We start from the raw sequence: 23796 nt of genomic DNA, 5'->3' as shown, positions 1-23796 counted from the left end.
AGTTTGTGTTTCCCTCGGTTTTTTTTTTTACTCCATCGATTAGAAACCTTCGAACTCCGGTATACTACTGTTGTTTTTTTTTCTTTATTTTCTACTTTTCCACAAATATGGAAATATTCAGCGTTGTCAACTAATGTGATTATTTTTATATATATTTATATAGTATAATATACTAGTTTTGCTCTCAGTGCTCTTCCAAAAGAAATACTGACTTGTGTGTTTAAATATGAAAATCTTTGTCACTAGTCGCTTATCGTATATATTCTAAATTTAGAAATGACTAAACAGGTCGATAATCTGATACCAAAACAAGTCAAGGAATTCAATTAAATAAGGCTATTTCTTACGTACAATACCTAAGCATGCTAATTGATAACATCAACCTGTGATAAAAAGATGTACTGTACTAACATAATTTGTGCATGCTTACAAACTACTGTTGCTATAATCTCTGACTTTTCTGTTGTAAAATATACCTATTTTTAACACTGTTTGCTTATCGTACATTATAAATTTAGCAATTGATTATTTAACAGGTGGATGAACATATACCAACACAAGTCAAGGAAATCAAATATGGATATCTACAGTTTATGTTTATATTTATGTTGTGCATATTTATCTGCTGCACAACGGTACGAACCAACATGGGAATCTCTCGAAAGCAGATCTCTTCCGTCATGGTTTGATGAAGCTAAGCTAGGTATTTTTATGCACTGGGGAGTGTTTTCTGTTCCTAGTTATAGTGCAGTTTGGTTTTGGAATAATTGGAAAAATGGAAATAAAGACATTAACAATTTTATGAAACGTAACTATCGACCTGGTTATACATATGCTGACTTTGCAGCAGATTTCAAAACAGAGTTCTATGATCCAAAACGGTGGGCTGCTATATTACAGGCTTCCGGGGCTAAATACGTTGTTTTAGTTTCTAAACACCACGAGGGCTTTGCAAATTGGCCGTCAAATTATTCGTGGAACTGGAATTCTTACGACACTGGACCACATAGAGATCTAGTCGGCGAACTAGCTACTGCAGTTCGGGAGACAACAGATCTTCGATTTGGTCTCTATCATTCTCTGTATGAATGGTTCAATCCGTTGTATCTGAAGGACAAAGAAACTAATTTCACTACACAAAATTTTGTGAAAATGAAAACAATGCCAGAACTATATGAACTTGTGAATCGATATAAACCGGAAGTAATTTGGTCAGATGGCGACTGGGAAGCATCGGATAGTTACTGGATGTCAAAGGAATTCATCGCTTGGCTCTACAATGACAGTCCTGTGAGGGATACTGTTGTCACCAATGATAGATGGGGGCGCGGCGATATGTGTCACCATGGGGGGTATCTTACATGCAGCGATAGGTATAATCCGAAAACTCTTCAGAAAAGAAAATTTGAAAACCCAATGACGATAGACAAAAATCACTGGGGATTCCGAAGAGAGGCAAATATTGAAGACTTTTATACATCAAGAGAACTGATTTCCACATTTGCGGAAACTATTAGCTGCGGAGGGAATATGCTTATGAACGTTGGACCAACTAGCTATGGTACAATCCAACCAATCTATGAAGAAAGACTTCTACAATTTGGAAAATGGATGAAAATAAACGAGGAAGCAATATATAAGTCAAAACCATGGACAACACAACAAGACAACGCCACGAATGCATGGTATACAATGCAAAAAACGACGAGCGGAACCAACGTTTATGCCATTTTACTTGACTGGCCTGATAAAAACTATTTGTATTTGAATGCACCTGTGGCCAGTAGTAGCACTTCGATAACGATGCTAGGATATTCAAGTTATTTTAGTTATTCAAAAGTTCAACCATCCGGGATTAATATAACATTACCCGTCATATCATTCTCAAAGATACCAAGTACTGATGCGTGGGTTTTTAAATTAACTGATTTAAAGAATTGATTCCGTTGTAATAATGAAAATGCTCGAACATAAGTACCTCTAGTTATTGCTGACGTGGAATCATCCCTTTTTAGGAGAAAAAAACGGATAATCATATTAGTATACTTTCAGACATATAAAACATACAAATATATTCAGGGACTTTAAATGCAATGAATTTTGAGTGCAACTAGATATTAGCTTATAGCTAAATAATTACTTAAGTAACTAGTGTGAACTTTTCTTTCTATTTTTGTAGCAAACTATTCATGTTATTTTATTACCTTTTACTTTTGATAATATTTGTGCTTATGCTCACTTTTTCGTCGTGTATTTCATTAAAATCCTTAATGTAATTCGCAAACACTTTGGAGTACTCAAGTCATGTTTAGCATTGTTAGTTTCCTAGTTTCAGAGGGGAAGATCTTTAGACAAATTCAAAGTAAAATTGGTGTTTATAAACAACTAACCAGTTATATTCTCATAATTCATACTATAAAGACAACAGTAGTATACCGGTGTTCAAAAGTCGAAAATCGATTGAGCGAAAACAAATCCGGGTTAAAAACCAAAACCGAGAGAAACAGATCAATTATAACATGTATAAGGGGGAACAAAGGAACAACAGAAACACCGAAGTGCAACAAAAACAAACGTCAACGCACATAGACATTCATGAACTATTTGATAACAACTGCAGTGTTCCGGACTTGGTACAGCACATTTTTAGAAAAAAAATGGTGAGTTGAACCTGGTGTAATGGCATGCCATACCTCCTACTTTATGACAATGTTAAAACAAATATCGCTAAAACACTACGTGACAGAATACAGCATAAGCACACGTTAGAACATTCACAACAGAGAAACGCAAATACAAATAATATAATAGTCAACACAACATCATATTATGCAACCCGCAAAACAACAACGCACATATACCATCGACGACCAATAAAACAGATTATCAAATACAGTGACGCGCTAACTTAACTAACATGCAATCTCGAATTATATTTACAATATTCGTCTAAACAATTTCATGGCAATGGTGGTATGGAAAGGCAATTGTTTTGCATTATTTCGATCATTTCAGTTATATGTATATGTATGTCTTAACTTGATGATTATTATTGCTGTTCACAATTTCAGTATATCTGTAAAACAAAATTTTGTTAAGACTACAAAAAGAAACGTTAAAATGTCAAAAATCGTCATTCTGGAGCAATATTATATTAATTTGATGATTTCGGAAATATTGACATTTTTGTAGCATGAAAATCAATATCCTATTAGGCCAAATAAAAAAGTATGTGTGGTTCCAGTCAGTTACATCTGAAAATAAGTTAGGGTAGGTAGGCAGGGATTTTTTTTTATTTTATGTTGTTTTTTTTTACATTGAGTCTATGGGAGCAACATTCTGACTTTAACAGTGCTTAATGAAAAATGACAATAAAATCTTTAGGGTAGGCTTTTTTTAAGCTGAAAAAGTAGGGACGGTAGGGTTACTGGAACCACACATATATTTTTATTTGGCCTTATGATTCAATTGAACAGGTTTTATGTTGTCATTATTTAGATCTTATTCTATTGGTCATTTCTATGTGTAGTGACAGATGTTATCCAATCGTTTGATGTGTTTGAGCTTTTGATTTTACTATTTGATTTACAACTTTCGGTTGAATTTTTCTTGGAGTTCGGTACTTTTGTTATTTTACTTTTTTCTATCTTTATAACAAAATCGATAAATACGGTGAGTCACAGGTTCCAAATAAAATCTTTTAAAAAAGTGACCACAAGGATGACCATTGATTACACTAGGGCATACTGAGTCTTATTATATTTAAGTCATGCCATGAAAGAAGTCATGACTACTTGATAGATAGACAAATAACACAACAACTACACATTTCTATCAGTACAAACATGTCGTCAGTCATCACACTTGTTCCTGAAACAACCTGCATTAGTCAAGAGAGATTATAAATGTCCGGGAAGACTTCACATAAAATCGAGAAGCTTCAAATCCAACATTGTCCTTAACAGGGCAGCTTAATTATTAGATAAATGCTGTTTTGGGGAGCTGTAACTAAGATCTAGCATGATCAATAACATTCATCGTGTATGAAAAACGTGACAGTTCCAAATTACCTTTACCTCTTGGGTTGCCTTCAAAAATATCATCATATTCATACAAGTCCAATCTGACTTAAGAACTATAAAATTACATAATTCAAGGGTAGTAGTTTCCGGTAAAACTAGATGTAGTTCGACATACTAATTATTTGTGTATGGCCTTGCTTTTAGTATTGATCGAAAGAAAACACAAATACTATAATGGAAGGCAAAAAGGAAAACAACAAAAATACCGAACTTCGAGGAACATTCAAAACGTAAAACACCTTCACCTTTCAAATAGCAAAACCAAAAGGTCAAAAACATTAAACGAATAGATAACAGCTGTCATAATCCTGACATGGTACGGGCATTTTTTTATGTAGAAAATGATGGAATAAACGTGCTTTTTAAGCTAGCTAAACCTCTCGTTTGTAGGACAGTTGCTTAAAATTTCATATTGACAACAATGTGTGAACAAATCAAAGACATAAATGGTAAAAATGTCAAAAATAGGGGTACATTAGTCAACATAATGTTATAATCTTAATTCCTAAAAAGACAAACAACCAGGAAAAATGGTTGCTTATATAGGGAATCACTGAAGCGTGACCCTCTTTTGCAGTCAGTGGGCCCCCACTTATGAAAATTTCTGGATCCGCCACTGACAACTATATCAACAAGGATAAAGAAAAAAACTAAACAACAGAAAGAACACTATCAGCATACAGATAAGCCTACTACTGTGTATCTGCATATCAAATATCCACCTCTGAATCGTTATAAGGGGAGACAATTCGTTATAAGGGGAGACAATTCGTTATAAGGGGAGACAATTCGTTATAAGGGAAGACAATTCGTTATAAGGGGAGACAATTCGTTATAAGGGGAGACAATTCGTTATAAGGGAAGACAAATACACAAAACATTTCTGGTATGATCGTCAATGAGACAACTATCCAACAAAGTTGAAATAAAGTGGGTGTAGCTTAATACAACATTTCATACGAGTACTTTTTGTAGTTCCTAAAAAAATTTAAGAGGGAAGAACTGACACCTATAAATAGAAAGACAAGTCAACAAGTTTTATAATTTTTAATTTGCTTTTTTGGCAAGTTATAAAGGGGCACAACACGGACACCAGACAAATCAAGCTATTTCAGCCCTCTTAAAATCAAATAGGCACGGGGGTCTCAACATGAGTATTTGGGTACATATGTATAGCTAGAATTTCAAAAACACTCCCCATCCATATATTGTAGTCTTGTGAAATCATGACCCATAAACATATTTCATGGCAAAATAATATCCCATTCATATATTCCTCAATTATCATACAGTATCAAATTTAACATTTTGACTTGATTTTAAACGATAAAAACAGCATTTGTACAAACATCTAATCGAAAGATGAAAATTAATGACCTATTGACATATTACCTTGTTCAAATCGCAACCCATTGATATATTTGATGTGTCAAAAAAAGGCATCCATTCCAGCGGCACATCTGTATACAACTTCATATAGAAAAAAAACCCTGTGCAAATAGGGAGGGTGATTCAGCTTCATTTTAAGTTCTGCCTTACCATAACATAATACACAATCGGATGAATCCTTTCTAATGCTTATAATTTGTTTAATTGTATGATCATGTAACCTTTCAAATAAAGTTTTCTTTCAACACGTCCCACTCAAACCAGAATATTTGGATATACTGTATGATCTTGCAGTGACTTGTGTGCTTTAACTCGATGTTGACTGTGAGATAAGGATTAAATTGAGAATGGAATTAGGGAATGTGTCATAGATACAACAACCTGACCAAAGAGCACAAAACAGCTGAAGGCCACCTATGGGGCTTCAACACAGGGAGAAAATCCTGCACCAGGAGGGCTTTAACTGGCCTCTAAACAAAATGTGTACTAGTTCAATGATAACAAACGCTAAATTTCGAAACATACTAGAGGATCTAAAGAGCCTGTGTCCCACACCTTGGTCTATGTGCATATCATAAACAAAGGACACAGATGGATTCATGACCAAATGTGTTTTGGTTATGGTGATGTTTGTAGATTTTACTTCACTGAACATTCTTGCTGCTCACAATTATCCCTATCTATAATGAACTAAGCCCAGTTGTTAAAATATTTTGTAAAAATTTACAAAATTTATGAAAATTGTTAAAAATGGACTATAAAGGGCAATAACACCTTAAGGGGTCAATAGACCATTTTGATCATTTGACTTATTTGTAGGTCTTACTTTGCTGTACATTATTTCTGTTTACAGCTTACCTCTATCTATAATAATATTTAAGACTAGAGGCTCTCAAGAGCCTGTGTCACTTATAAATTTGCAATTTAACTCTGGAATCCAATCTTTAGTTACTCGACTTCCCATAATTGAAGTGTGTGTAGAGCAATTGCTATATTTTGTATTTGGTTAGGTTTCTTCAGATCTTATTGATATAAAACGAAAGAACACAGTTCCAATATCCACTGTGTTGGGAATTTCTGTCTAAGGGCATCAACTAAAAAATGTTTTTTGTTCATGTTTTTTTAATCTATTTTAAGATGCGGGAGTGCTTACACTTTTCCAAATTAATAATATTTCCAAGAGGTATGACTCAATAAATGACCTTCTCTGATTTTCTAATTTGTCCAAGTCATGCCTGAAATAAACCTACAATATGAGTTTCATAAAAATCTGGCAAGAATTATACATGACAGTAAGTATTTCCAAGGGCATAACTCTTTCGAAAATTGTTAATCAGCACTGATTTTCAAAATTTCCCTAAGACTTTACTAATATAAATCTAACGCAAGTTTCATAAATATCTTGACAAAGATATACACGATAGTACTAGCAAGGCAATTGTCCGTACAAAAAATATTTCCAAAAGTCATAAAAAAGTGCATCTGCACATATTTTTGAATTTGTCAAGAGACATTGTTATAAACCTTTGATAAAATTTGATTCAATTCTGGCAAGAATTGTACACATGAAATCTTACAATGTAAATTTCTTTATAATTCACATTTTCAAGGGGCATAACTCTTTTAACAAAAGAACAGAGTTCCAATTTTCCTGTTTGCACATATTTGATCCATCCAAGGGCAATAACTAAAAGAAAACTTTTTTTTTTGCAATTTATAAATATTATAAGAGAATTGAAGGTTTCAGAGCCAATTCAGAGTGATTATCTTCATAAGATACATTTCCACGAGCACTAACAAGACCAGACCATACCCGTAGCCAGGGGGGGTTCGGGGGGTTCGGACGAACCCCCCCTTGAAAACAAATAAGCACTGTTAAAGTCAATGTTCTGTTCGAATTGTGACTGTTAAAGTCGAGTTTTTGAGTCAAACGAACCCCCCTTTTGAAATTCCTGGCTACGGGCCTGCAGACATACTATTGAACAGATGAATGGTATTTCTTCAACTCCAGCACAGCGTTTCTGGGGGACATAAGTTGTATAAAAATCAGGCAGGATTGTACATATGCGAGCCCTTACAAGACAGACAAGACTCACAGGGAAGGACACACAATACTATTATGTCCCCTGCATCTTTTTGGGGACAAAATGTGTTTCTTTTATGATAAAGGAAGCCAGGTAGTGACATTGGCTTGACCAGATTTTAGGGCCAGATCAGCAAAAAAAATTCATTACAACAATGTTGGAAATAGAATACCACTTGATACTTTTAAAACAATGAACTCGCTATGTTGTTCATTAATTTATTCTATAACAAGTCACACATTTAAATGTCTACAATGACATTTTTCATAATATTCCCTGACATTCATAAAAGAAATGTTAGTCATCTTCTCAGTTTCTAAATTTTTTTAAATCACATTGACAAAGAAACACATATGCAGTCGTACATAAGAAGAAACTCTTGATTTAACTATGTTGTGCTCAGGGTATTTTAATCACTACTACTGGACCCGTCTGTTTTCTTTTCTGCTTTAGCCAGGTCAGTTATTCTCTTCTTGTGTCTGTCAATTGCTTCCTGTATAAAAAAAATAACAAATTCAAAAAGATTTAAAAAAAATATTATTCTATAATCTGAATTTACAGTATCTGTTTTCAACATAAATATATTAGCTGCTTGTAGCATCTTATCAAAATATGTTTGTAGCATCTTATCAAAATATGCTTATAGCATCTTATCAAAATATGCTTGTAGCATCTTAGAGGGGGGATAGGAGGGGTCCTGATCCAGAAATCCTGGGCTTAAAAACACGAAATCTCGAAATTCCATGCTTAAAATCACGAAATCCAGATGTCCCGAAATTCAAAAAAAGAATTCCCGGATCCGAAAGGGTCAATTCCGAAACCCCGAGCTTAAAAACACTTGATCCCGGAGTCCCGATAAAGATTCTATCCCCCCTCATCTTATCAAAATATGTTCGTAGCATCTTATTAAAATATGTCCTTTCGGGACAGATGATCTAAATCCAAAGGAAAGACATGCACTGTCTATGTTTTCTGTGAAAAATTTAACTAAAGTTCTACTGTGATGTGGAAGTTGTTTTGGCACTTCCCTTACATATAAAAAAATTTTATACTGTAAGATACCAAAATAAATGGGGAATGGGTCCATGGAACACAGATGATGCCCCGCTTGCATATCATAAAAAAACTAAAGGGACCATGAAAGTGATGCAACCTAAATTAGTACTTGTTCTGAATTTTGTGGTAATAAGAAGTGTATTATTTCCAATTGGTTGAAACCAAGTTAAGTTAGAGAACACAAACAAAAAATTAAGTTATTTTTCGATTTGTAAATAAGCGTTACTCTAGAACAGTTAAAGTGACTACCCCAAATTCAAATTTTATCTGTATTTCCTGGTAATATGCATAATGTATAAGTTTAATTTCATTTATTTAGTTCAGGTAAACTAATGTTAAAGATCAGAAACAAAAAAAATCAGCAATTTTTCCATTTGTGATGGGGCATAACTCTAAAACAGTTAAAGTGACACCACCAAAATTCAGTCTTGATCTGTGCTTTATGGTAATAAGCATTGTGTGTTAGTTTTCATAAAGTTTGGTTGAGTCAAACTTAAGAGAATATAAATGAACATTGGGACGTACTTTCTGAAGAACATAGACTGACAAGGGTAAATCTAAATGCAACCTCCACTACAACAGGGGCATAAAAATTCTATGCCATAAAAGTCAGGAATAACTATATTTCTCTGTAAACTTGTATTTAGTTTTTAGAGAATAAAGTATCTATCTATCTTTTATTTAAAAAAAATATCAAAACAAAGTTTTTTTGTAATAATTGAATAATAGTTTAAATTTAACAAGATATGAAGTCTTAAATGATTGATGTTAATTATGAGTATAGTTTAGGCTATAAATTGTTAGTTTGAATAAAGCTGTCATAGTTTGCTTGGGCATCATTTTGTACCTTCCTCCTCTATCTTCATGATCTATCTTTATTTAGTTTTGGTCAAGATCACTGGTATTGTTTTATCAGTATCAGTCTAATTGATGTTAAGAAATGAAAACAAGATAAACCACAGGGCCTTTTATAGCTTATAGTTTTGCTCATTATTGAAGGCCATATGAGTGGTGTATAATTATCAAAATGTCTGTGCAAAAGAATTTAACAATTAAACTTCTAGTTAAATATTGCATTTGAGGAATGTTTAAAATCCAATTAGCTTCCTTTTAAATACAAAAGTCAAGCAAACACTGTTACACATACTTTTACACAATCTTGAAAAAAATGTAGAACAAAAACATGTGCACACTATTTTGACAAAATGGCCATACACAATGACAGTAAAAGCAAATGCTTTTAAAAACTATAAAATAACATGACAATCACAACATTAAACAACATGAAATAATACCTTGTTTGACTCATATCACGTAAAAATCACATGGTATGAATCACATGACAATAACACAAACAAATGTCAGACACAATGCCATACCTAGGCTACATATCACATGACAATCACATGGTATGATCTTTAATCACATGACAATCACAATGGTATGATTCTTAACTACATGACTTTCACACAAAACCATACCTGGTGCTGTTTAATTTGTACTTCGTGATGATTTACTTCTTCATCTAAGTGATCTTTCATTTCTTTTAACTGTTGAGCTTGCTATAGTTTTACACAATAAAATAGAAAGGACAAAAACTAAGAGAAACAATTAGTGCCAGTACATAATGAGTTACAATGGATAAATTCTGAGAAAGGCAAATTAACATTCATGTTTAAGATACTTTTTATAAATTTAATTAAGAAGAGGCTGGGGGATGACCATCAATAAGTTTCCCTGGTAACCCTCAAAAGTTTACTCCCTTTTGATCAAGTGTCTTAAAAATTACAATATATACCCGATAAATTTTACCAGAAGCTTAAAAGGACAAAAAAAAATTATAAGTGTAACTTACTCCAACAAATTTCATATTTTTCGTGTAATCCAAATTAGAAGAAATTGTCATGAATAAAACAAAACAAAAATTAAGTCCATCAATAAATGCAATTTTCCTGTACGGTTATGTACATGCTAAAATTGTCCCCTTACAAAATAAAAATTGCTAAGCCTCTGGTGGAAGCTCATTTTCAGTATATTTTGAGACTTTTCATAAATTAATATAAGATTCCCTTTAGAATTTTGAATGGATGATAAGAGTTCTTAATGCAAAAACATTTCAATTATTTTGCCTTTCTCAGTTTTGTATAAAGCGCCATGCAACCATGCAGAAAACTCTCCTGTATAAATCCAAATACAACATCTAGAAGTAGGCCTTTTAAGATGTTGATCCAACATCTTATTTCAACTTGACCAGAGACATCAATACTTTTTGAGCTAAAATCATAATTTATGAAAACATAAGTTGGAAGCAAAAAACTTAATCAAGATTTTCAATGCCACATTGATTACTAATCACTTAAGTTCATGAAGAATAGTAAATAGTAGCAACAAATATATAAATCAAACTATTTTATAGTTTTAATGTTAATCTTATAAAATTTTATACATTAAAAAGCAAGTTAAATAAAATAATACTTTCTATCAACTTCTAGTCTTAAAATATATAAGTTGTTTCTATGACTATTTACTATTGTCATTTCAAAAACCTTAGAAGTTAGTTTGAAGTTTTGAACCTCAAATAATTATTATTAGAATAAGCAGAAACATGTTTAAGCAGTAAAAGCGAAATTCTAAAACTCAACGAATTTTTAGATCTGAAGTGTTATTGCAAGAAGAGTTTGACAGATGCCACCTGCTGGCAAAAGATCACATGGTCTTTAATCAAAAAAAGAATATATCTATTATAAAACAATTTAGTAAGCCTTTCCATGTTTGTATGTGAAAAGTACAGGAGAGTTTATATACTTTTGTACATGTCAATATGCATCATAAAATAGTTACGAGAATAATAGCGTGTGACTACTATATCATGGTACAAGCAAGGCTGTCTCATTGCCAAGATCAATTAAAAAATTTGACCTGATTTTTCATAATTTCCTTCTCATGGTAACTGACTTCTTCTTCCATGTGTTTGCGAAGATCTTTTATTTGTTGGTCTCTCTAAAAAGTAATTTTTTTATTTAAATCCATAATAAATATATTCTTATTTTTTGCGGCGATCTTTTATCTGTTGGTCTCTCTAAAAAGTAATCTTTCATCTAAATCCATAATAAATATATTCCTAGATCTTCATAACACTTTAAGCCAGGCTGAAGGTTTTTTTAAAGATTATCACAAAGAGAGAAATTGTTTTCAATCAAATGGTAAAAAAACTATCACTCATACAATGCAATGCTGCGAAATTAATATTCTACATTTTTGTTCAACTGCTGAAGAAATAGACAACTTTTGAGTTTGATGCATTTCCGTCAAAAACTTTGGTTTTATTGAACATCACTTGTGCGTTTAGGGACCTTGTCACTTCTGTTCCAGGTTGAGCGAGTGGTTGGAAAACTATGTTGCTGATATTGCACAAGTTTATCATGCACAGTGACAATCACAAAGACAATTGATGAATGTTAATAGTGCAGGGATACAGGCGATCCCCTCTATCTGGTAGTAAATGATGTCATAAAGGCGAGCATAATTGACAAGTTTTTTCCAGTGACTGATGAACTCGAAAGTCGTCTATTATTTCTCAGAAAATTGACAGCAGAATATTGAACTCCTCCTAAGAAAATCATAATAAACACCTGAGCCATGAGCGCATGTTAAGCCCGTCACTTTTTCAAAGAATAAAGTTCAATAACTTCTCAATGGCATATCAGAAAGGAGAAGGTTCACGAAGGGTTAAAATTGGCCCTGATTTTTTTATGTTTTTTAAATTGGGCAAAAAATTACAAATTTCACATAGAAATACTTGTGATAATACTACTAAGACAAAAATATTTTTTCTGGCACTTTCCTTTACTATTTATGGAGCAATGACCCCTTAAATGAGCATAATTTGTATATTAAAAGGTCAATTTTGGTACTTTTTGTCCATAATTTTAATTGTTTTTGGCATAATTAACCTTGGCCTCCATCTACGATCCAAAAAGTTTTTATATTGATGAAATCTATATCAAAATTGGAATCTTTTCGTTACAACACATTCTGGATCGTAGGTGGCGGCCAAGGTGTTTCAAAAGCTTTTAGGTCTGAAAAACGCACAAAATCATTATATTTTGACAAAATGTCCAAAATGGGCTTACTTTTGCGAATATCTTGTAGTCTTATGAAAAGAACTGATATATTTAGCATTTATACTTTTGAAATAGACCCATTTACGAACCAAATTGAGACCTTTTTGGTGTTTTATGATAAAGTTGATATTTTAGGCCATTTTGTGCCATTAGTGAACCTTGTCCTTTATCAACAAAAAAATAAAGGGAGGTCATCTAATAATACATATAAATCAGTCACCAAATTTTAATGAAAACTGCTCAAAGCACTTTAAGGATATTGTCTGAAAACTTGAAATTCACCCCTAAGGCCCTTTAAATTTTTATGAATGAAATCCCATATCTCAGAAACATAAAATCTAAAATTTATATAAAACGATAGTTTAAATACGGATAAAAATTTAAATCGTCTTTAAATTATATATAAATATAATATTTATTATTCTTACCAATTTTCTGAAGTATTGCTCTTCTCTGGCAGCCTCCATTTTACCAAACGCTCCACCAGCCTCTCTGTCATAATAGAATAACTTAATAATAAATTCGGAATATTCATATTCAAGTCATATGAAACGAGTGACTGGTGAAAAATAATGTTTATCCAATTCTTGAACCAAGGCATGTACATTGTATATATCATAAACTTAGTATTCTTTGCACAATTTTATCATTTTTTACGTAAATATATCGTATAATTGTCAATCTATTTTTCTCCCTGTCTGTTATGTGGTAAAAAAAATGGCAGCTACATTATTGTGGTGTTTTGAAGCCATAGTTTAACGATTGTCACCTTATAGTAAACAATCAACAAAGAAGCATGGATATTGAGCACGTGTTTAACATGTACATGTCAGATAATTGTTTATTTTAGACAGATTCATGTGTATTGCAATCACCTGATTTTTACGAGAAGGGTCACACTAAGGTCACTTTGCATATGGAAAATATGTTGACGAATTTCTTCCTGGAAGCAACCAATTAAAAAAAGTAAACTTCTTCAAAATGTGGACTATCTAAAGAATTTTCTTCAAAAAATAGTATATGGATATAAGTTTTATAATGAAAACTATCCATTTAGTTATAAAAAAACATATACATATTTTTTTCTAATTTTAGGTTTTATATGACTTTAAAATGTATTATCATGAGTATTACAAGGTTTTAAAATGAAAGTTTGAGGCTTTCTAGTCAAAACATACAACCAAAATCATGGTTTTTTTTAAAACCATGAATGCTTCATAGTATATAAAACAGCAGTGATCTGGAAGGTTTTTTTCACTATGGGCCCAGGGCCCCTCAAAAATAAATTCAATGGGCCATTTAAAAAAATAATGGGCCATGTTGTCAAATGAGTGGGCCATTTGAATTGACTTCTGTAAAAAAAAATAAAAAGTATCATTATTTTTTGGCAAAGGGGTGGGTGTTGGTACTTAGCTTTATAATTTTAAATAATATCATGGATATTGTTCCTGTGATTCTGTAATTTTAATGAATATACAATAACTTCTTCCAAAACGGACAATATTAAGATAACCTTTATTTACAATGTTTAAACTGGTACTGTTGCCTTGGATTGTTCATGTTCATGTTTTTTTTAACATTAAATTTGGGTCTTCGTCGATACCATACTTATTCCAGATGTTGCGTATTAGAGGACATTTCAGGCACTTCCTCTGCACTTCTTGTATTATTATTATTACTTCATCACGATGACAAGAATATCAGTAAAGAGTACCATTAATTGACAGAACAAAACAATAATTCGCTGAAGTCACGTTTATAAAATGTCAAAACGAGCCAAAAACCCAAAAATGACAAGGACAATTAAGCGGCTTTTATGGAGACAAAAACCATATTCATAAAAAGGCCTCAGGGATTTTCAATCGAAATAATAGCAAGCTAAACTATATTAAAAGATTATTATTAGATTTAAATCTCGTCTGTAATAGCCAAATTTCACAAATTTTAAGTTGCTAATAAAAAATTATATCATGAACGATGGTTAATTACGTATTTTCGGTTATCAGTTAAACCGCATGGTTCTATTGTATTACCATAGGAAAACACCTGAGACTTAATCCGCATGGTTTTATTACCATAGGAAAACATCCGAGACGTCATAAAAATATATAGGTGCTCCTATGATTTGAGGAACATTATACAGTTGTGAACACACACATGGCGGCACGGAACACGATCGGAAATTCATTTGACGATATCTAAACGTTTCGAAACGATGTGAAAAATATCGTGCGCCACGTGGGCCCTTACATTTGTCACTCTATGCGCCATTTCTGGTCAATATGCGCTATAGGCGCAGGGCGCACGTCCTTCCCGATCACTGAAACAGAACTGCCATAATGATCACATACTGAAAATTCAACCAGATGCTCCGCAGGGCGTAGCTTTATACGACCGCAGAGGTTGAACCCTGAACGGTTGGGGCAAGTATGGACACAACATTCAAGCTGGATTCAGCTCTAAATTTGGATTGTGATTAAATAGTTGACACAGCATAGGTTTCTGACACAGAATGAATGTGTTCTAATGAACTTAAAATTTTTGTTTTCTCTTAGAGCAATTCACTATGCTGTTGAATATTAATCCTCTCAAAAAAATGTTTGAAGAAATTTTCTTTTTTATTTATGAAATTTCAAATGAGCAAAAATGAACCCAATTTTTTTAATCACATCCCCCTTTCCCTTATTCCAAAACTAATCTCAATTAAAATTTCTAATGGAGTTTGCAACAATAACTACTCATTTAAATACATCATAAAATATTAAGATGTAAAAAAACTGCTTGTTATCACTGAATGGTAAAGATTATTTTAATTTATCAGTTGGTAGTAAAAAGTGAATATACATTGTATATTGTATATAACAAAGATTTAAGTTGATTCTGGACAAAGAAAGATAACTCCAATTAAAAAAAAAATCTTGCTATTGCACAATATTTTGCAATTAGATATTTCTTGCTTACTATTCTGGACAAAGAAAGATAACTCTAATTAAAATTTTTTTTGCTATTTCACAATATTGTGCAATTAGATATTTCTTGCCATTGCGCAATACTGTGCAATTGAAAAGACTTGCTATTGCACAATACTTAATATAATAATTTTAGATCTTGATTTGGACCAACTTGAAAACTGGGCCCATAATAAAAAATCTAAGTACATTTTTGGATTCAGCATATCAAAGAACCCCAAGATTTCAATTTTTGTTAAAATCAGACTAAGTTTAATTTTGGACCCTTTGGACTTTAGTGTAGACCAATTTGAAAACAGGACCAAAAATGAAGAATCTACATACACAGTTAGATTTGGTATATCAAAGAACCCCATTTATTCAATTTTTGATGAAATCAAACAAAGTTTAATTTTAGACCCCGATTTGGACCAACTTGAAAACTGGGCCAATAATCAAGAATCTAAGTACATTTTTAGATTCAGCATATCAAAGAACTTCACTGATTCATTTTTTGTCAAAATCAAACTGTTTAATTTTGGACCCTTTGGACCTTAATGTAGACCAATTTGAAAACGGGACCAAAAGTTAAGAATCTACATACACAGTCATGACAGTTAGATTCGGCATATCAAAGAACCCCAATTATTCAATTTGGATGAAGTCAAACAAAGTTTAATTTTTGACCCTTTGGGCCCCTTATTCTGTTGGGACCAAAACTCCCAAATCAATACCAACCTTCCTTTTATGGTCATAAACCTTGTGTTTAAATTTCATAGATTTCTATTTACTTATACTAACGTTATGGTGCGAAAACCAAGAAAAATGCTTATTTGGGTCCCTTTTTGGCCCCTAATTCCTAAACTGTTGGGACCTAAACTCCCAAAATCAATACCAACCTTCCTTTTGTAGTCATTAACATTGTGTTTAAATTTCATTGATTTCTATTTACTTAAACTAAAGTTATTGTGCGAAAACCAAGAATAATGCTTATTTGGGCCCTTTTTTGGCCCCTAATTCCTAAACTGTTGAAACCAAAACTCCCAAAATCACTCCCAACCGTTCTTTTGTGGTCATAAACCTTGTGTCAAAATTTCATAGATTTCTATTAACTTAAACTAAAGTTATAGTGCGAAAACCAAGAAAATGCTTATTTGGGCCCTTTTTGGCCCCTAATTCCTAAAATGTTGGGACCAAAACTCCCCAAATCAATACCAACCTTCCTTTTGTGGTCATAAACCTTGTGTTAAAATTTCATAGATTTCCATTCACTTTTACTAAAGTTAGAGTGCGAAAACTAAAAGTATTCGGACGACGACGACGACGCAGACGACAACATGATAGCAATATACGACGAAAAAATTTTCAAATTTTGCGGTCGTATAAAAATCGTTACATGCATTTATTATTGCGATTTTGTCGATTTACACTTAAATGCGATTTTAATTTTTACGATTTTGAGAAAAATCCTCTTTAAGTCTTACAAAATATTATAAAATGTTAGTTTGAATTATTGCATTTACACCTGTCGCATTTTTCGCAATAATAAAAACCTCACAGTAGTTTCTGAATTTACAGTCATGTGACAGTACATAAAACAGGACTGGAATGATGATCAACTGCATTCATAGATTTCCCTATTGTGAGTATACAAGTAGGGTCATATTAAAACCAGAAAAACAATGTAAATTCAAAAGATACTCAAACTTATGATTATTATTCAATCAAAACATGTGAAGAAGGATCACCTGAGATAATACCCTTGTTTTTAGGTGGGAACCCCGGGTTCATGTTCTTCAATCTTTAGTTTTCTATGTGTTCTGTTGGGTTTTTGTTTTGTTTTTTTGTCATGGCACTGTCAATTCTTTTTTACTTGGAAAGTTTGAACAATTTGGTATCTTTGCCCAATCATTTCCTAAGCCACAACTATAAAGCTGATCCATTATCAGTTGGAGAACTTCCAATAATATTTCTTACAGTTGAATAATACTTTGTTTTGTTATCTTACCTTACACTGCCACCAGCACCACCACCCTACAAAGATAAAATTATGACAAATATGATAAACATGTAGTGTACATTATCATTTCTTGGTTATAGAACAAACATTTATCCCAATGAATTGAATTTGAACCACTGCATAAAAGTCAAATTATCATGTATTAGCTGTATAAATAACATTGAAAACTGATTATGTCATCATTTGAATTTTTTCATAACATTTTATCAAGTTGTATTGAACGTTATTATCATACTTGACTTTTTATACTGATGTATGCAATGTATATGTTTGTATTTGTTTGATTTTCATGATGGAAGGGAAGATAAGTTATATAGCTAACTGTGTAACCCTCTTAAAATAAAGTATTGTTGTTGTTGTTATTAACATGATCAAGTAAAAGTGATTACCCAACATCAAAATTCAGAAGGTCCTTGTGCTGTGTAGTTTTCTTTGGGACTTAATACAACAACTATTTTACAGAAATAAGTCAACCTAAGCTTGAAGCTAAACTTCTTGTAATATATGTACATGTATATATGTCTTATCAGTCTTATCACAGTGCTAAATATTAAATTTGTTGATTTTAAGTCAAGTTTTCTTACCACAGAAGCTCAAAGTTACAATTTCATAAATTTTTTGTAAGTGAAAAGATGTAATAAAATTACCATGTATAAATGGTATATTTTGTCTTTGGATAAGTCTGCTTGAAATTAAGGTAGAGCTAAAATTATACAATATTTAATAGGATCAGAGGGTTTACCTTTATGGTTAGAAGAGCCCAATTATTCGTAATGCATTTTCCATAGAGTACCACTGGTGTTCCATATTTTTTTCTCTAAGACAACACAAACTAGGGAAAAACGGTTAGCAGTTACTGTTACTAGAAATGCCAGTGTTGCAACCAAAAAAATATATAGGGTCATGCAGCAGAAATTGACTTAAAATGCAGTTGAAAAAGATCATTTTTTTTTTTTAGCTTAATGAAAAAGGCATATTTTTAATGGCTCCGACATGCAGAAATGGAAGATATTTTCTATACTTCGTAAACTGTGAATATGATTTTCTGCAATTTTTAAACCTAATTGGATAAGCTTTAGGTTAAATGTAATTCCAATTCTGTATCATCCAATCAGAAGCAGTATAGTTTTCTATTCTGGGTACCATCTTGTGGTAAAAAACTTGCCGGTAAAATGTAAACAAATAATTGGGCTCTTGTAACCTTATATCATAATATCAAAGCTCTATTATCTCCCTTAAAATATTATCAAACTTTTTTATCTCCCTTTTCTACTTCAAAAAACACTTTTTTCTTGTGCATATTCTATATTTTCCCCATGTTTGTAATGAACAACATATTTTTGACCACTGATTATTTTTACAATTTTTCTTTTCATTTATATATACAGTCTTTGTGATAAACTTTGAATCTAAAGGCCTGAAGCTGAATTTTACGAAACTTTAATCAGGTTTTATTGGCATGTAGGGGTGATTTTTACAGGCCGGGTAAAGCATTTTACAAGCCTGGATTGTTTGAACTTAGGTTGAGATATATTGTAGAAGACTGTTGGGGATGAATTTAAGTAGATATGTGTTTACCTTTCCTGCACCACTTCCCCATTCATCACTCATGGCCCTGATTCTGAAATAAAAAAAAATCACAAAATATTACAAAACATGAATAAATGGAGATGTGGTCAGTGACAGATCCAGAAATTTTCAAAAGAGGGGGTCCACTTCTGTTATGCATCAGAGATTTCCTATATCAGGGATCTCCATGGATGAAAATTGAACCATGGAGGAACTTTCACCAGTACAAACCGTGTCTATGTTGTACAGTGTAGCGCGATCGGAATTATTTTATCCTTCCATACAAGGAATGGTGAACATGCTAATTCATTGCTTATTTAATTATATTTATTTGAATTTTCATTATAGAATTAGAAGTATCAATATTTTCATTTATTGCCGTTTTTAATCATTCAAATGCCAAGTCTTCATGGTCCCCCCTCAGTTGAGAATGACCAAAGCTGTCACGAAGGTCCCCATGTAGATTTTTTGTATTTTTGGTAATTGTTATGGGGGTTAAAAATCATATGATGTGGAGCTTATTTTTCATGGACACTGTCGAATTCAGAACCCATTACAGGTATGGCTGATTGGCAGCAACAACAAAACGATTCGTACGGGTTATGTAAAAGGTGAAAGAGATTTATAAAGCAAATGTTGACAAATGAAAAGGTTTTCAATGACTTTATCTGGCAAATTGATGCTGTGCAACATGCATCTTTCGAGTCTGAAAAGAAACCGGAAAAACGCGGATGTATCAATTTGATTGTAATATACGAAATGAATTCGGAATTACGATACGATATTTCTTTACAGGAAATATTTAAGTTTTTACTTTTAAACTTTTAAAGTAAATCTAAATTATCGTTACAGCAGTACTCGAGTTATTTGCGATGAAATAATATTTACTGTTTTGCGTCTTATTTTGTACTTCTTAAAAAAGGGGGATGCTGATTGCGTAAGTCAAAATAAAGCACGTGTTCGACTTGTTTTCTTTGTAACTGGATTATTAATTTATTTATTTAATCTAAATTATCATAATCATTTGCTGAAACTTATTTGGTTAATTCGACAAATGAATCGTCTATCCTCAGATAGTATTCTCCTGTCTGGTTTGTTGATCTACCTGTACAAGCTCAGGTACAAGTGATTAGCGATCTTAATCCGGATATACCCCAGGCGTTAGAACTGTATTGGATTATAACATAAAAAGCCTAAGGGTTATGCAATTACATGCATTTGATTATAATTGATAAAAAAAAAAATGGCGTCGGGCTACAAAAAACGATGAAGTTTTGAACGATGGCGGAAGACAATTTAACGATGGCGCAAGACAATTTAACGATGGAGCAAGTCATTTGACGATGGAGCAAGACATTTGAACGATGGCGGGGCGCCATCGTTAAACAGGCCATGGAGATCCCTGTATATATAATATTTTTATTTTGTACATGTATGTATTTGAACAATTTATCTTGTGGTTCAAATTTACAAAAGAAATCCAGATTAAGGAGTGGGTTCAGCCCTCACAAATATGTTTAACCCTGCCATATTTGTTATGTGCCTGTCCCAAGTCAGGTTCCTTTAGTTCAGTGCTGAGTAGTTGTAGTTTGTTCATGTAGTTCATGTCTGCCAAATTTGTTTTTTATAAATTGCTTTTTTTATATATTGGCAATCATATCACATCCTATTTAAATATTTTTATACATTTGTATATTGTTCAAATTAAAAGAGCATTTTTCTAATTACAGTACTGTGCATGGCCATTTAATGATTTATACATGAAAGCTGAACTTCTTGTATTTATTTTACAAATTAATGGTAATCAGCACTGTACAATAGGTGGATGACTTTTCATCTAAGAGTCTAGATGATATTTACAGAGTACAGATAGAGAATAATAGACTATTGCTACTGAAAATGGGGAAAATAAATAAATAAATACAGAGATTTTGAGTCTGTACATGTATGTTTTTGTTGATTGTGTTTGTTTCTAGGTTTATTTATTTATTTATTTTATTTTTTTTTTTGGAGGGGGGGGGGGGGGGTTCTCTGTTGACCTTTCAAATATTTTGGGCCATTCTAATTATCCTATTTAATGTATTGTGTGAGTGTGTGTTTTAGTGTAACTCCAATACCCTGATCCCATGTGCCATGCTCAGAGGCTTTAATGTTATAGGGGTAGTATAATTTGTAATAAGATTTGCACACTGCTATTCATATATAATTGTATACGTCATTACATGTACATGATTACCATTACCATGCTTAAAGACAATATTTTTGTCCAGTCCTTGCAGTTAACAAGTTAACAACTTTCAAAACCATACATCGTATATATACCGGTATGCTTTGGCTAGCATATATAAATAGTGCAACAATAAGCAGTAATTGTAAGCCTATTCAGATTTTTTTTGCACTTGCATTTGAGCATTCCATAACCATTTTATTACATGAGAGACTTACTTCACTTCAACACACAGCTGAAAAAAGTAAGACCATGAAAACAGTTTGAACAGACATTCACTTTATTTAAAGAGGTAGGTGTTTAATTTGTGAACAATATACAAATGTACATATTTATAGTAAAACTTTTTCCACAACTACAACTGAGGTTTTACTGCTATCGACCTTTTCATTCAAATTTAGTCTCATGAAAGAGGGGTCACTCTTGTTCAAACCTATTTGTACTTTTAATATGTCTAAGCATCTTTCTTATCAGAGTTGAGCGCAAACTAATTATTGAAATATTCCTATACCAAATTTTTGATTATCATGATTATCATGATTATATATATGTACATAACCATTTGTCCCTATTCAAATACATTTATCGTCCCCCCAAATGAGGGGGTTTGAAACCTTGCTATTTGTCTGCCATTACTGGATATCACAAAGTTCCCCTAAAATTTTGACGTCATAATACAAAATATACGACGCCACAATGAAAAAGCTATTGTTGTATGACCATGATGACGTCTATAGTTTAGCAGGGGCAGATTCTCGATTTCCAAATGAAAGAGCAATAAGGTGTATTGTGGGTGAAGTATTTTCTATTATAACGCCACCCCCCCTTTTCTGGGAAAAATTTGGTTGCTTCTATAGGGAATCACTGAAGCATGACTGGAGCAGCCCCCCCCTTCCCTTAGGCAGTCAGTGGGCCCCCACTTATGAAAATTTATAGATCCGCCACTGTGCATAGAAGTGCAAAACCTAGTAATGATCCAAAGAAGTCAATGATGTATCAAATTTAGTGATTAGGGATAAACATTTATGGTAAAACAAAATCTTAAAAAAGAGGGGTTACTATAGACTGTAATATTTTAAAACTGTTATCCTTAAATCATGTAACTCATTAACACTTTTACAGCAAATGTCTAATGTGGTTTTCCGTATTCAAAAATACATTACTGTATAAAACGTAATACACATGTGTGTTGACCATGCGACCTTCAACTGTTTGAACAGAGTAAAGGGCAAATTACTAAGTTCTTATGTGTCGTTAAAGCAATTTAATCTCTGTTATGAATAATTTGGTAGTTTTGTAATGCAACAGAAACATTACTTTATATTGCCATACCCAATAAACCGCAGAGAGGTTAATCTTTTAGCTGCTTGCAATGCCATAGTTATTTTACGTCTGCAAAGTTACGGATATAGAACCAAGGGAGATAACAACTATGGAGCGCATTTTTAACAAGAAACTTTTATTCATTGGGAGTCATTGGGACGTCGACATTTTCATCGTTTCTAATAAAGATATAGAATCGTTTGCAAAAATGAATTAATGTTACATAGCTTTAAAGTAATGATTTTTTAAAGTTTAAAAATATATTCTATTTTTTTTTCCTTAATTGTTGCAAAAGCGATATTGGGTGGGAGGGAGCAAGGATTTGTATACAAATCCTTGGAGGGAGCCAGTGACATTAAAAAAGTGACGAACACCCCAAAGCATAATAAAAATAAAAGAAATCTAAAACGTGAGATTAACTAATTGATAGAATGATATTTTGTGCCACTATCATCATTCGGTTGACTATTTCAAGTCCTGGCGACCATTTTTATTGGTGGGAGTAGATGAGTGGGCCTGAGTAGTAGTAGGAGTGTCAATTAAGTTTGTAGTCGAGCGCACCTGCCCGTGCAACCTCTGTGTTGACAGGCCAGTGATACTCTTCTTCTTCTTTCAGTTTCCGCATTCCATCATTATATTGTAGTCCTATAACATATGACTTCGCATTCTTATTCAATTGTTAACGTTTTTATACTGATATTTTCATTTTTTATTTTTTATTAATGCGGGTGGCACATTGATAGTAAAAAAATAAATATCAGAACAGTAAATAGAAAAAGAAAATAACGCCCCCGAGGTCATATGTTATAGGACTACATAATATTGATGATTATGTGCCGTGCATGCGTGGGTAAAATTTACAAGTATATATTTACATCAAAAACTAAATAAAGAAATAATAACTTGTTTTTGATTTTCACTGTACATGTAAGATAAAACTATTTACAAGGTGTTAAAATTACATGGTGTAGTAT

General features: G+C 32.4%; 2 protein-coding genes across 5 annotated transcripts; one reads left to right on the top strand and one right to left on the bottom strand.

Moving 5' to 3' along the window:
• Window positions 1-526: 526 nt before the first annotated feature.
• Window positions 527-2301, top strand: LOC143054743 (alpha-L-fucosidase-like). The gene has a single exon (XM_076227782.1). The coding sequence runs from the start codon at window positions 541-543 to the stop codon at window positions 1939-1941; it is 1401 nt and encodes a 466-aa protein (XP_076083897.1). The 5' UTR covers window positions 527-540; the 3' UTR covers window positions 1942-2301.
• Window positions 2302-7759: 5458 nt separating this feature from the next.
• On the bottom strand, window positions 7760-22930 carry LOC143054741 (ATPase inhibitor mai-2, mitochondrial-like). Of its 4 annotated transcripts, none has more exons than XM_076227781.1 (6): window positions 22832-22930; window positions 19282-19324; window positions 17692-17717; window positions 13164-13227; window positions 11531-11611; window positions 7760-8048 (listed from the first exon to the last, which is right to left on the bottom strand). In XM_076227781.1, the coding sequence occupies exons 1-6, from the start codon at window positions 22876-22878 to the stop codon at window positions 7965-7967; spliced, it is 345 nt and encodes a 114-aa protein (XP_076083896.1). In that variant the 5' UTR covers window positions 22879-22930; the 3' UTR covers window positions 7760-7964. The 4 variants fall into 4 exon arrangements, with proteins under 4 accessions (XP_076083896.1, XP_076083895.1, XP_076083894.1 ...); XM_076227780.1 differs by lacking the exon at window positions 11531-11611 and adding an exon at window positions 10093-10173; XM_076227779.1 differs by having other exon boundaries at window positions 22817-22912.
• Window positions 22931-23796: the final 866 nt, after the last annotated feature.

The sequence above is a fragment of the Mytilus galloprovincialis genome, chromosome 12 (assembly GCF_965363235.1).
Source record: "Mytilus galloprovincialis chromosome 12, xbMytGall1.hap1.1, whole genome shotgun sequence".
In the NCBI taxonomy this organism is placed as follows: domain Eukaryota; kingdom Metazoa; phylum Mollusca; class Bivalvia; order Mytilida; family Mytilidae; genus Mytilus; species Mytilus galloprovincialis.
Note: the sequence above shows the minus strand (reverse complement) of the source record. Positions and strands in the feature narration are given on the sequence as shown.